Here is a 14262-nt window from a genome sequence, read left to right as displayed (position 1 = left end):
CCTTGCCATATTTTCTGTCCTTATCATTGTTATCCCCGTTATCACCATCATCATCATTTGATTTGACGAGGGAGATCTTGCGAATTACGTAAAGCTGGGCAATAGTAACTTCATCAACAGTAACAACTATAGCAATCTACAGTATCTATGTGGATGCTGTCCAGCGGAAACGAAAGAGCAAATGACGGGCAGATAATAGTAATAATAATATGTGGATATATAATAATTATGAGATATATAAGATAATAAGTTATGAACAAACCCGCAATGCAGTTTAACATATGTATGTGTATAAAGGAATTCGCTCGTCTATACTTCTGCTATTGCTATTTCTGCAGCTATTGCAACTGCTATATCGGCTACTAGAGCTGCTGCTTCCACCAATATCGTGCCCCCAAGTGAACCGCCTGTGGCCTGTGTGGAAGGGACAGTGGCCTTGAACGACACAGAAATTCGCTTAAGGATGAATGTCTTTTCAGGAAGTTTAGGAGGACTGTGGAGAGGGTGACGGAAATGGTCTTGGACTTGGGGCATGGAGGTAAAGGACATAGCGGAAGAGGAGATGACAGATGCGACAAATGTCGCGGCTACTACAGTACGGCTGCAACAGCCAACGAGCCGCCGATTATAGCCGCTGGGAAAAGCTGAGGACAAAAGGAAGATAAAGAGGGAATAGGTGAAAGAAAATAGAGATTGACGCACACACACTCTTCACACAGAATCGTCCTAATAAGCTGACGTAGAGATACTGGGCGAGTGTCTTCTGCATTTGAAGATTCGACAATAGTACAAATAGCTATGAAAATAAGAACATATTTTTTAATTATGAAATTTTATGTTTGATAGATATTGGTATATGTATTATCAGGAAGGTACGAAGGGGAGCGAGAGGGCAAAATGTAATGCAAAAGAAAACAGCTGCTGTAACAAAATTCTCGCCTTTATGGGAGAAAGGCAATATTTCAGACGATGCACACAGGACAGGAACAGCGGCAGTGGCAAAGCACCCTACTGCTCAAAATACTTCTCTATACCCATAAGTGAGATTTGTCTTGGAAGCCTCTCCCTATATGTCATAAGCATCATAACGGAGAATGGAGTATCTCCAACTCACTACATTAACGATTCTGTCATCCATTGCCGGTGGCTGCTGCTGAGCAGATGGTAAAGTATCAGGTGGTTTCACCTGATAAAAATCCAGATTTATCTTTGTTTTTTACTATGTGAAATAGCACTTGTTTGTCACAGCTTGTTTTATTCGTCGTACTTGAAAATATGTTTTACCCATATCCACTTTTCCTATACGTAAATATGAGATCTTTTCCGTTCGATCAGTTATCGTCTTTTCCTTGCATTACGATGTTATGGTACAGAAATACTGTGCGAATCAGAAAATGTGTTAAAATAGCTATTTTGGAAGAATAATAGTAATAAACATTATTATTATAGTCATCATGATCACGAGGATGAGGTAAGTTAGGTGTTACCTTGAAATTAAAGGGATGAATACTTACTCAACTCGCACGAGCATTGACCATTAAGACATACGTCACCCGACAAACACTAGCAAATCCAGCGTATGTGGCGGTATATATATTGTCCGGTTTCGAACGTTTTGAGAGCGCAGAGGAAAAAACCGATCAGACGTTATTTCACGAAGCTATTAGCCCAAGCAGGGCCTTACTGATAATGGTGTTGGGGAAAATGGAAGGATCGAAGGGAAAAAAGACCTTATAAGCAGTTTTGTATTTCCTCGGCGGCGTCTCGTTTTGAATGTCTATCTCCATCATCGTAGACTGAACGATCCGAAGCGAGTATAGTAATGCAGTTTGTTTACATAATTGAGATACATTCGTACGGAAGGAACAATTTAGGCCAGTTCGCAGGCAGAAAAAAGCTTTGCCACTTTTTCCTGCGACCTGATGAGACGGGTACTGCTTGAAAGGAGCCTTTCTGCTTCTTTAAACGATGAACAGTAACATTCACAGTTTAGCCGTTAAGTAAAAGGAAAAGCCTTTATACTTTCATATGCACACGTATTTTCCAGCCCCAGTTCTAACTGTGTTGTGCTTGCTAGCGTCACTTGAAGACAACATCCCAACAAAGAGGTCACCTAACAAAAATATTGATGTACGAAAAATACGTGTACCCGAACTGTGTACGCGCTTAGACAAAACGATCTATCATTGCGATCATGCATTTGTTAGGTTAGAATCAGCTGAATCATAAAAAGGCACTCAAGTTAGAGCGCGATGAGTTCGCTATCGGAACCTGCAGATCTGTAGAATATACAGTAGTTTTTTTGCTTGATAAAATAGATTTGGATTTATTTGTTCGCATCGATAACAATCGAACTAGAACTTTAGCATATCCATAGGACCCGTCTATTCGCTTAAATATCAGGCTGTCCCAAGCCAGCCCCAGAATTTCCTGTGCAAGTTAACTCGTTCTAGTATATTTCCAGTGGGCCTGACTTTTTACGCCTCTCGAATACATCAACTAGCCTTGAATTAATTTAAACCGCCGATTCAGTTATTTTCAATGATAGGCAGCGGCCTGCGAGTATCCACAAGGACATAAAAATGAATGGATTTCCATATTCTCCAAACGAAAAAGCGAATTTGCAATGTCTATAATCGTATTTAGCAGATATATAGCCCAAGATATAAGTGGTCCGGATAACTATCCATGACTGATTATCCCATAAAAAGCAGAAACTCGTACAAAGTTTTCAGACTATTGTCCTGAGCAGGCATTAAACTGCCGTTGATATGGTTGGAGCATCCAATAAGCGCTTCCAGCGAGCAATTTTTCAGTGAGCAATGCTTACTGCTGTAATTTAGGGAGTGAGACGAGGCTAATTAGGTTGGCACAAGGTAGCAACTTCCCATCGTAATTGGCTTTGCCCAGGCAGAGCGAGAGATTACTACCAATACTTGCTGTCCCTCTACTCCATATCAAACTGTCAACCGCTAGCCATAAGGTCAGTTACAACGCCAGCTCAGCTCTCGGCCCCGGTGAGGTGCGGGGAACTACTTGAAGCCAATTTATCTGGCATCAAGATGGAAATCACTATGCCTGGCCCGGCGTCGTTTGCTACGTCAGGGGGCGCAGGTTAGGAAAAGTCGTCTATGCGACTGTTAACCGAGTCTCGTCGTTTTGGGTTCGTTATGGCACAGCTCGATAGCGTGTTATCTTCAAAAAAAACAACGACTACCTTATCGTAACGTTATAAACGAAAACTGCCCAAGTTCTACCAAAGTATGTCTCTGAAACTTCCCGAAAAGTTGAGAGTTTTGTTATAAACTTGGTATTCTTAGCACGTTTATCTGCATATATTCTCGATACGAATCTGCGTCTGCATGATCAGGATCGGTTCCTGTAATAATGAAACAATTTACTGTCCTGCCAAAATGCACAATTTTCCAGCATCGTCTTGCTCTATCTATGACTTACCAAGATGACCAGTTAACGGCGTGATCAGAAAGCCAGAGACCGATTACCTGAGCCGCATGAGTATAATTCTTTTAGAAAATGTTCAGCTTGCTTGTGAAAGGTGTTCAACTAAAACGGTTACCTATGCAATTCAGCCTTCTCTGAATGTAGTTTTTATATCTTCGAATTGCAAAGCATTATAAACATCCTAAGGGCAACATACATAATAGCGCTAACCTCCTTCCCCATACACACATTTATGCAAAAAGCCGTAGTCGGTGCTCAATCATACGACTTCAAAGCTGGCGGATAGGCTATTTTCAAATAGTTTTTATGTTTATCAAAGCGGCGTTGTTTTTTTTTTTTTCACTAGTACATCTATATGTCGATCAAGATATTGACAATGTTAAACTGGCATATCGTGTCCCAGCGATCGCAAGTACTGCAGTTGTATCCAGTTTTCAGCGGACTATTCAGTACCTAGCCGGCGCGTTCTATCTCAGCACTTGAAACGCATATTGTCGACGTTGGCCGATCAGCGTTCAGATCTGGCGCAAATCTTTTTTTTGGTGATGTTGCGTCAACCGTGGAACTGGGAAGAGACGCACATGTCGTTGTGGACCAGAAAACACTGATTAGGAGACAGCTTCATAAAAACAAATGTACACAACGTGGAAGTTCTGAAATATTTTTTCGTGTTTCCTAGCATGCGTTTGGTTGCTAATATTGCTCAAAGGCTGGGGGAACGTCGTATAGAATCGCTAATAAAAACCAAAAAAAAGTTTACGAAGCGGAGGACCGTGTGGTTATTTACAAATTTTAAAACGATAAGTTCATTTCGTGTAATGATTAGGAAATGGTGAACTTGCTGCATCGAATATCACGCTTCGTCGCCAAGTGAAACAGACTGAGTTCGACGACAATAGACTTGTCAAGAAACCTCGGTTGAATCTCCGAATGAAACGAGGCCATCTTCACTGAGCGAACGAAATAAAAAAATAGGACTGTCAAAAATAAGGAAAAGGTCCGCTTTTCAAATGAATCTCATTTTAAAGGCCTTGAAAGAAATGTCCATCTTGTCTTCAGACGATCTTCCAAATTCTGCGAAAGTCGAACATTCACCAAAGGCCGAGATTTGGTCCATGATTTTCGGCAAAGTCACTGGTATGAGATATTTCGCACAGGGAACGCTAGAGTATTAGGAATATTCTATAGTTATCGATAGCTAGACATTGTCTCGGGTACGGGAATGGTTTTTTGGTGGCGATTCAATCTTTAGGTACAATAAGTCACCTTGCCGCATAGCTCGGAGTATCTCTTTAGGCTACCTGCGCCAATGATATTCAGGTGTTGCCTAAGTCTCGTCCGGGAACGCCATAAATTCACGGGTTCGGGAAGGAGAAAGAATAACACATGGTTCAGAGATCCATGAAAAAGTCCACTTAGAGTTAGGAAGGCAAAAAACATACCAGAGACATGCTGTAATGAGTACCGGCAGTGGTCCCTGCAAGGGGCAATACTATAAAGTACTAATGCTTGCATCGTTTGTCAGCAACATAAAAACGCTTTCCGATGTTTTTATCTCTACGCAGGGCACTAGCGTCAAGTGGAATAATGCCGTTTTCAGAGGTTAAAACCGTTTGAAAAATACCCCGCCTTATTGCTGCGCAGTTGACCTCAAACGTTAAAGCCTTTTGATTAAGTTTATTTAAGGATATTTGACTGAGCACTGACTTGTAGTAACGTATAACCTATACATAAAAATTGATCTTGTTAGCGTTCTTTTTTTACGTATGTATATATTGCACATATATTCAGTATAGGGCTGCGACGACTGGTGCAATATGTATCTATGGCAAGAAAATTCATTACTACCTCACAGCATAAAGCGTTGCTGGCAGCATGATGTAAAATTTGCACAACATTATATCATCATTGTTATGCAACATAACCGTAAAAAACAGCTTGTGGAGTTTTTTTTATTGCTACGAATCATTTTAGATATCATCAATATGATAGGATGTTACTCCCTGATTGATAAACGTGACAAATATATATGCATATTAAGATGCTAGTTGCAAGGGGTGCTCACAGCCCTCAGGCGAGGTCGAGTGACACTCGTCGTATAGCGTTATGGGTCAGAATAACGCTGCAACAACAATCCGAAATTCTGCACCCCGTTCACTATATCAAACGTGTGAGCAATACAACGCGTCAGTGTTGATGCCGGTGAAGCCATGGAGCTGCATTCTGACCGTTTCAGAAATTTCAATATTTGCTATTCTCTGTGACAGATTGCCTATTTTCTGCTAGATAAGCATGCACAGCCAAGGTGATGACAAACTGTTTTATTATACAGTATTCATTGTTTTATACATATGTCGTGCATGCATACGTACATCTTCCCTTCGTGGTCTTACTACTTCCCTCTACGAAGTGACCAATTGTTTTTGTGAATTGGTAGTCACCGTATAGCGTAGTGCCATTGTGTAATACACAAATAGAACGAAAGGAGAAAGACGTCGTCTGAAAGCTGCGAAAAAAACAAACTGAAACAAAAGCGGGCTCCGATAATGCCGCATCCTCCTAAACCGTTATATTTAATAATAGCACACACTACAATACAAAGTCCGATGCTGGCTCGTGACAGATGGCGCCGCAACAGTAGAGCTGAACAGCTGTCAGCTACGCCTTTACTTCCTTATAGAGCTCGAGTCTCGTTTATTCCGGGTAGCAAAAAGCAGCAGAACAGTAGGTGGCCTATAAAGCAACTGATAGTGGCTGCTTTTGCACTAAACGCCCCTGTTTCTCTCTCTCTTTCTCTCACACCTAGCGAATCAAGGCCTCACCTACTATAATACTTCACTATAATTGTTCTTAAGCCTCACTCCCCGCTCAAGCTGTAAGCACCTCTTCTTCCGTTGAACCAATGACCTCAGCACGTACGGATTTATCAGAGACAAATGCGCAGAGAAAAACGGCACATGCAAACAAACTGGTTACGAGCCACTAAAAAGCTCATGCCTCATCACGAAGATAATTGGGACCCCCTGCTCTGTCCCCCGCACATGTTAAGAACGCCGCTTCTTGCAGAACGGATACTTGACAGAAGTTGCGGGATCTCGTTCACCGCAGTTATATCGAATTTATGATGACTCGATAACGGCGGGGGAGGCTTCATCACGTCGAACGGACTGCCGAGGATGGTGGAGGAAATCGGTCGGCAGACTAAACGCGTAAGACAAATATGAATAAATCAGTCCTACCTTTTATGTCACACACAGACAATGTATAAATGACATTATGCATTTCGGAGTAATCATACTAAGTCCAACTGTTCTAATCAAACGATGTTAGACAGCCACTTGAACGTGAATGAATGCGACACCATATCGGACTGGCTGTCCATTACCCCATGTTCGCTTTGCTGAATCTAATTAGGCTATCGCTAATATTATATCGTCACTGTGAGCTTCCTGGGAGGAGTCGTTCACACGCCGAACGTAGACGAAGTGCGGCCTTCTTTAATAACAATGATCTTTTCATCGTGTATTACCACTGTCATTGCGGTATGGTCAGCGGAACAGCTTATTCCCTAGCCATTGGACCCACAACGTATTGAGCGTAGCTAGTCAGCGTAGCTAGTTAATTTACTGAATGGCTGGTGCCCTCGCCCCCCATCGGACACCGGAAAAACAGAAAGCTTCGAATAAGTTCACTATCAAGGCTGGATACACACAGGCGGGAGTGTATAAGCCGACATCAGGCATTGCAAATGCTTTTGTTATTCAACATTACTACGCGTATGCTGCGAAATCAGGCGTAATTAAAATCGTAACCTTTACAGAACGTCTTTCAATGTCTATCCGTCGTAAGGTCGTTCCATGATCGTTATCTAATTGAGAAGTGAGCAAACCCGGAAACCAGTCAAGATTTATGAAGTTACGACTAAACAAAGACTCTCTCAAATGTAGGCCATTTCTGTTTTAGCCTAAACGAATTTTTAAAACTTCGATTCATCTTATTGAGCTCTAACCGATACCATTGCCACTCGTAACAACCTACAGAAACGTTAGCAAATATTGTGAATTTGATTAAATCTTATGAACAAATTAGGAAGTTCCCTATAATTCTCTATTTATATAGAGGAAGCTCTTGTCCTTATGGCGTGACGTGTTACTTTTACTATGCTGGGTCGCTGCCTTGCTCTGTCATGCCGCGTCACAGCATTTCCATGATGGTATACAAATGTTCAGTAGTTTTTTTTTCTCGCTCAACGCTAGCTACCTTGTCTTGCTTTCTTTTTTTTTCAATAGGTTCAAAAGGCGGCCTATTAAAATTGTGGGCTCTGAGCACAGGCGAACCCTCACAGGATCTTGAGGGTCACACATCTCCCGTCACAGTTTTACAGTTCGCGCACCATGGGCTTTTTGTTGTGTCAGCGTCCGAAGATGGAATCTGCAATGTGTGGGCTCTTTCGCTTGGACTACCCGTGTGCAGCTTCAAGGTACATTCGAGAAGGTTTTTTCATAATAAAGTAATATGTCGACCTTAAATGATCAACTAAGTAAGCTATACCGCAGTCACGATAGTAACCTTAACAGTAACGCAAATAACATTAACATGAAGCTTCAAAGATCAAATCTTCCTTATGTATACGCAGTATTCAGCACGCAGATACGATGATCTTGTCTACCGCTAGTATTTACCACTAAAGAAATGCAGTGAATATCACGAGCATGATATCTTAACAATATTGAGCCCACAATATTTCTGAAATGAAAGTAGATATTTTAGATAAGATGATCTTTTCTTTTTAGCCCGGTTGAGTTCCTTTTACTATAGACTACCGTTGTAGCGTGTTTATGTGTCACACACTATAGCGAACCGCACAACGCTATAGTATTCCGTGTTATTAACGCCAACACGGAATACTCAATCGATTTTATCCTCTAATATTTCGTCGTTTCGTTGGCCGATGCAGGAGCACCATAGTAAAATAGTGAGCGTGAGCATTACAGCGGATAGTCGCCGCATACTGTCTGTGGATGCATCAGGCGTGCACAAGGTATGGCAGGCCGACTCTGGCAGCACTCTAACTTCGTATAATAAGAAACCTTTCAACCAAGTGACGCTGCACCACAATATCGTTTTCTCTATCGGTGGCAAGAACGACCAACAGGTAAAGTACTGGCCACTTCATGACGTCGACCATGAGAAGACTGTTGGCCATAGCGATGTCATCCTATGCTATACAGTGACATTTGATGGAAAGGTCCTCGTCACAGGCTCGCAGGACAAGTCGCTCAAGGTATACATGTATTAGTCTGCATAGATCGTACAGCCACTGCTCTCTAATGGACCTATATATGGGGAAAATAGACAAAATTTTTAGTTTCAAATTTGACCTGAAATACCTGAAGATAGAATAGAACGAATCGGAACTCTGATAAATTAAGCCTTGCGGTTAATGAAAGACTAAGAACAACCGGAATATAACAGTTCAAATACTGTTACCAATAATAACTGCATGAAATTGTGTAGAACTATCCCTGATGTAGAGAGTTCTAAAGAGTCTGTTGCACAGGGCGAAATTTTAATTCGGGAGAATCTATGAAACAGTTCATTCTTATTAACAAAATGTTTATATGGCATTCTAACATTTGTCAATTTCTTTTCTTAACTACTGTAAATCCAACAAACGTTTGCAATGTTTCTTTTTTCATTTTGTACACGAATAACGAAATATCGCGAATAAAATCAAGATAATAACGCGTCTCGCGCGACAGACTTATCCTATTGTCTGTTCGTTCTGTCTATTGTCTTCTTCGTTTATGAACCCAGGTATGGGAAGTGGCGACGACAAAGATTACCCAAGTTTTAGTAGGACACGAAGCGCCGGTTAATTGCGTGGCCGTCGCGCCACTCAGTAACACGATGGCCGTATCTGGTTCGCTCGACTGTAATCTGATTGTGTGGGACATGACCACTGGGACAGATAACTTTATTCTCCGCGGTCATACCGATGCTATTAAGGACGTCAAACTTACTCTGGACACTAGCGTTGTTATATCCTGTAAGTACAGAAAAGTAACCGCATACTGCATATATTTTTCAAGGGTCATGCAAGGACGATATTATCCTTGTCGTCTGGCACACGGACATTAAATCGCTAAGATATCGATTATAGATTTACTTAGTAGCCTGTTTACCCGGCTCTCAGCTCTTCATCTACCTGCACATGTTTGTATGCATAGCGTAAAATAGGTTCTTGCCAAGCTTCATAGTTGAAAGCTTTTTAGAAGCTTGCGAGCCAAGCTAAGTTATTCACACAAGGTGAGATACAATAGTGAACAAAAACGTCTAAGAGAAAATGTACGTTTATGTTCTAGCAATAGAAAAACATAAAGCAAAAACGAAACATGTTATTATTATTATTACTATTGTTATTATTATGTATCAGCTGTTAATCGGGATTAAAATTAAATTCCAGTTGGTGTTTCTTTATGACTAGTGAGAATCTTGTCGTCATATTTTTTTTACACAGTATGCATCCTTAACCCTGTCTATTCCCTATAAAGTTCAATATGCCTGGTATTTAGATTATTAAATATAGCTTTAGACGGTTATCTAACTCTTGTAAAAGCTTCTATCTAATGCTAAACCACCAATATTCGTCTGGCCTAAGAGTCAATCGCCACATGCTGTATCACAAGTCAGCTAGCTACGATATATAAAGCCAGTAGTACATTATGGCTGCCGAACTAACCATAGACTAGTAATCAAACGAGTACAGCCCCAAAGAACGACGATCGTGTCTGTCAGAGAGAATACTAAAATAATATTTCGACAATATTTCAAGGACCTTACTCGAGGGACGGGGAGGCTCAGCTGGGTCGTGAACTCAGGATCCGTTCGTTGACAGAACAACACCTTTGTCCCATAAGTTGGCATGCTACGTTCGACTTGTTTCCGATTTTATTTGCTAATCAAGAAAATGTTTGCTTGTTCGACTTAGGTTCAGAAGATAACACGGTACAGCTGTGGAACACAACGAACGGGCATAGAGTAGCATCATTCGACCTGCACGTATCAACGTTACGAGTGGCCACCTCTTTACATTGCAGCAACATTGTTGTCCAGCTAGCGTCCAGTAGCTGCGTGCCCCTGCTGCGCCTACTCAATAACCCAGCGCAGGGCCTTTCACTCGAAACCTTCAACGCGTTTAGCCAACAGCAACTGACTAACTACCACGAGGACAAACTGGGTTGGTTCAACTTGCTGCCTTCAGCTGCTCTTACAGTAACGTAGTTGCAAAAACAAAAAGAAACAGACAACGTATATAAGATTTTAGTAAAGCCGTGTCAGGACACAAGCGAAGGTCTTGCATTAATTCACAGCTTTTATGCGCTATACGAGAGACAAATTTATCGTGAGTAGAGTACACCCTTCTCGACTAGAACCGTGTTTGTTATGCGCTTGACAATAATATCTACTGTGCATAATGTGCATATGCACAGTATCTCAAGAAGCTCAAACGTTCAAACGCTATTTTTTCCTCTTGATCGATCTGCCTTTAGCTGCTGGAACGGTCTTTGTGCTCTCATTTGTCCTCGCCGTTTCTTCGTATCCAGTACTAATGCACAGATATGCGGCAGATCATCAATCTTGCGCTCATCTATAAAGAAGTCCCTTGGGGCATTACTATGTTTAGACGCTTCTCGATCCACCCCGGTTCCTTTTCCTCTTTTCCGCATTACCTAGCACTCGTAGAAGGCTCTCGCGCCACCCTACTCTGCATAGTATTAGCATCATCAACACAACTACTGCTTGCTGCTCCAACGTGGGCTCCAGCCCACAGAACTGTCTAGCGGTAGCAGCGGCTAGACGTTGCTAGGAAATGACACTGAGGACAGTTGGGCTCTATCCGTCCGATCTCTTTGTTGGGACACGCATCAGCGTTGGGTAGCTCGCTTGCTGATAGTGGTGGTGGTAATTTGAGCGAACGGTCGATAAACTTATTTGACAGTTGGCTGAGGCGGGAATAGACCCGGACACGCCACAGGAGCTACCGATGTCGGCCGCTGGGATGCAATGTCTATGGATCTACTTTCTTTTAGGACTTGTTTTAGGCATTTGGAGCGGTTCAAAGCTTCCGGGACCGCAGGATCGGTCACTAAACGCAGTTTCTGAAGACAACAGGCAAGTACAACAGCTACTGTCTTCGTTAACGATATCAGACCTCCCTTCAGCGGTCCCACTGCCAATTGTTGTGCGGCATTCATACCTTATTCGCCGCGAAGCAAATACGTGACTGGATGACAACCATCAGATATATTTTTCCGAAAGAAGACACGTCCATAGGAACGATAAAAACAGCAACTTACTAAATCTGAAAACAACTGCTAACGAAAACTTATAACGTAATATACAGGTTTAATAATGTTTAAGGTCATACTATGAATACTGTTGTTTATCACTGAACTGTTCGCAATGTCAAGGCTATATATATGTTAGCCATTTTGACGTGGCATATGAAAGGCTTTCAGGCAAGAAGACCCAAATCCATCGTATAGCTTATGTATATAACACGGCCTCTGCATCGAAGAACCCCATATGCCACACACGCGGCGTTGACAGACTTAGTTCACACGAGTTGGAGGGGTCTCATTTTCTTTGTAGCGCGTTAACTTCAATATTTAAGTCTGGATCAGAAGTATTACGAGTAGCTGGTTCAAGTTGAATAAAGCGATTGCTGACTGATACACCATAGTTAGACTTTATAGTGTCTTAATAGTTACTACAAATCGTAGCTGTAATATCTGCTCATCTGGTTAATGTACTACACATGAAAAAAAGAAGGGGACAAAGTAAAATGTAGATTAAGCTTTGTTTCAGGCTACCTCCTTTAAAGCCGCTTATATATATATGAGCGCTACCGGGTAAGCGCTGATGGAAACTGCTTATACCGGAAAGAAAGAAATAAATAGCGATTTAGCTTTAATGAGCACTTTTTTACATTTATAAACAAATAATAAACAGTGTTCCAGAGCTTGGCTCAGGGATCGCTGACCATAGCTTCGAGATTTTTTGGCCCCTTATTAATTTTACTACAGAAATTTGATTGGTCCATTGTTTCACTGCCGATTTCCTTCGCAAACATGAAACTGATTTTCTGGCCATAAATTATTACGCGCAGGTTTAGGCGTGACAATGCGAGGTGTCGTGCCGAAAAGGACGCTCTTGCGAGGAGAGCTCAAGAGAGAGCAGTCCTTCGACTCTCTCTACTGGGATCATCACCGATCGTCCGCACTCCTAAATATCAACAAACTACAACAGCAGCAAAACATTACTTCACAGGTAAATCATTACTTCCTACTGACGATTTGGAAGGGATAGAACTCAGGCCAAGAGGTGAGAGGTTGGTTCTCATCCTATGTGCGTTTTGTAACGAATAACCTACGGCAGGGCGACTACTATCCTTAAACAAATAAACGGCGTTTCAATTTGTATCGTAACACTAATTATCGTAATATTATACGAATAGTATTTATTAGGCTGGAGAAAAGTTTCTACGCTTTTTACAAGGAAGGTTAATTTCCCAGTGAACAGAAGAGGTGAAAATTCGTGAGTCTCCGGGAAATATGGAAGATGTAACAGAATATCCACTCGAAATGCAAAAGGTAGAGTCGACTATGTCTACCAAGTGTGGCCTTGCGTCGTCATTGAGCAGGATAAGTTTGCCAGGCTTTTTCTCTCGAATAGCCTAATTGACTGGGTGTACCTGTATGTTTCGAGTTTTTACTTCCGGAATCGCCATTAAGCATTCCATTAGACAGACAGACAGACAGAAGGTTGGGTGGCCTTATGTCCGGGCCTTATGTTACGGGCCTATGTCCGAGACAAAACTCTAGGGTTTAAGTCTTGACTAGAACGTGTCCCTAAGATTAGCAGAAAATACATAAGTGACTGTATATATGTAGACTAAACGGACATGTCGATTAATTAATTATCTGATTCTTAGGCAAAAATTTCCAGTGGGTCAGTCCTACACAAAGACCAACTTCTTTATTTGAAGATCTAGTTGCACCCTAAGCCTCGTCTTAAGTTTGGTTCGTGTTAACGTACAGACACCACTTCTCATCGCCGGTTAGAATTCTGGGCAAAGATGGGTCATTCTGGCCGTGTGACGCCCTATATCGGCCGATATGAGATGTAGCGTAACGCCGTAATTCCTTGGTGGGCTTTGAGATTTTGAAACGTATCTAAGCTCCAAGGTTCTGTGTAAATCCAAAGGATTTGAAGTGGTTAATGATGGTCTTGGGTATGGCACTGTTAGCCAATTTTCGAGTTGCTTGTTAATCGTCTGCCTTCAAAAGCGCTTTCGGATGCTGGTGATCAAACTTAGAAAGTCAGCGAGAGCAGACGCCATCCTTTAGGTACCCGACAATGCTTTCAAGCTTGACGAACCGTTTTTAAACAGTCTTTTTAGCGATAGCATTGTTATCGTGTACAAAGCAAATGTTTCGAGATAATTCGGCAGTATCTTAACCTCGACAAAATGCATCGTGTATAAAGTGTCGCAAATGCACCTTTTTTTAGAAGAAACATCTTTCTTTGAAAAGTTCAGATTGAGATAATACTCATAACACAACACCGTTACGGTACACTGACAGAGCGCAAAACATTATCGGACAGCATACAAAAAGTACAAAATAAGTGAGGAAAGTGGAAAACTATGACTTTGTTTTTACGAACCAGACTGCTTAACTATTGATTACTTCAATCGTATTTGCCCAAAAATTCATGCTTTTTAAAACGATATAA

The 14262-nt window shown here is 41.6% G+C and overlaps 1 protein-coding gene across 19 annotated transcripts in view; it reads left to right on the top strand.

The window, feature by feature from the left end:
- LOC111243631 (protein qui-1-like) overlaps positions 1-14262 on the top strand; it is a 233249-nt gene that overhangs the window by 214003 nt on the left and 4984 nt on the right. For all 19 annotated transcript variants that reach the window (XM_086977569.1, XM_086977526.1, XM_086977574.1 and 16 more), the window contains 5 exons: positions 7752-7942; positions 8420-8746; positions 9280-9511; positions 10454-10702; positions 12635-12795. In XM_086977569.1, coding sequence (XP_086833695.1) covers positions 7752-7942; positions 8420-8746; positions 9280-9511; positions 10454-10702; positions 12635-12795 — 1160 coding nt within the window. The remainder of the gene's footprint in view (positions 1-7751; positions 7943-8419; positions 8747-9279; positions 9512-10453; positions 10703-12634; positions 12796-14262) is intronic.

This window comes from Varroa destructor, unplaced genomic scaffold (assembly GCF_002443255.2).
Source record: "Varroa destructor unplaced genomic scaffold, Vdes_3.0 BEIS01000001.1, whole genome shotgun sequence".
NCBI lineage: Eukaryota > Metazoa > Arthropoda > Arachnida > Mesostigmata > Varroidae > Varroa > Varroa destructor.
This window is presented reverse-complemented; position numbering and strand designations above follow the sequence as displayed.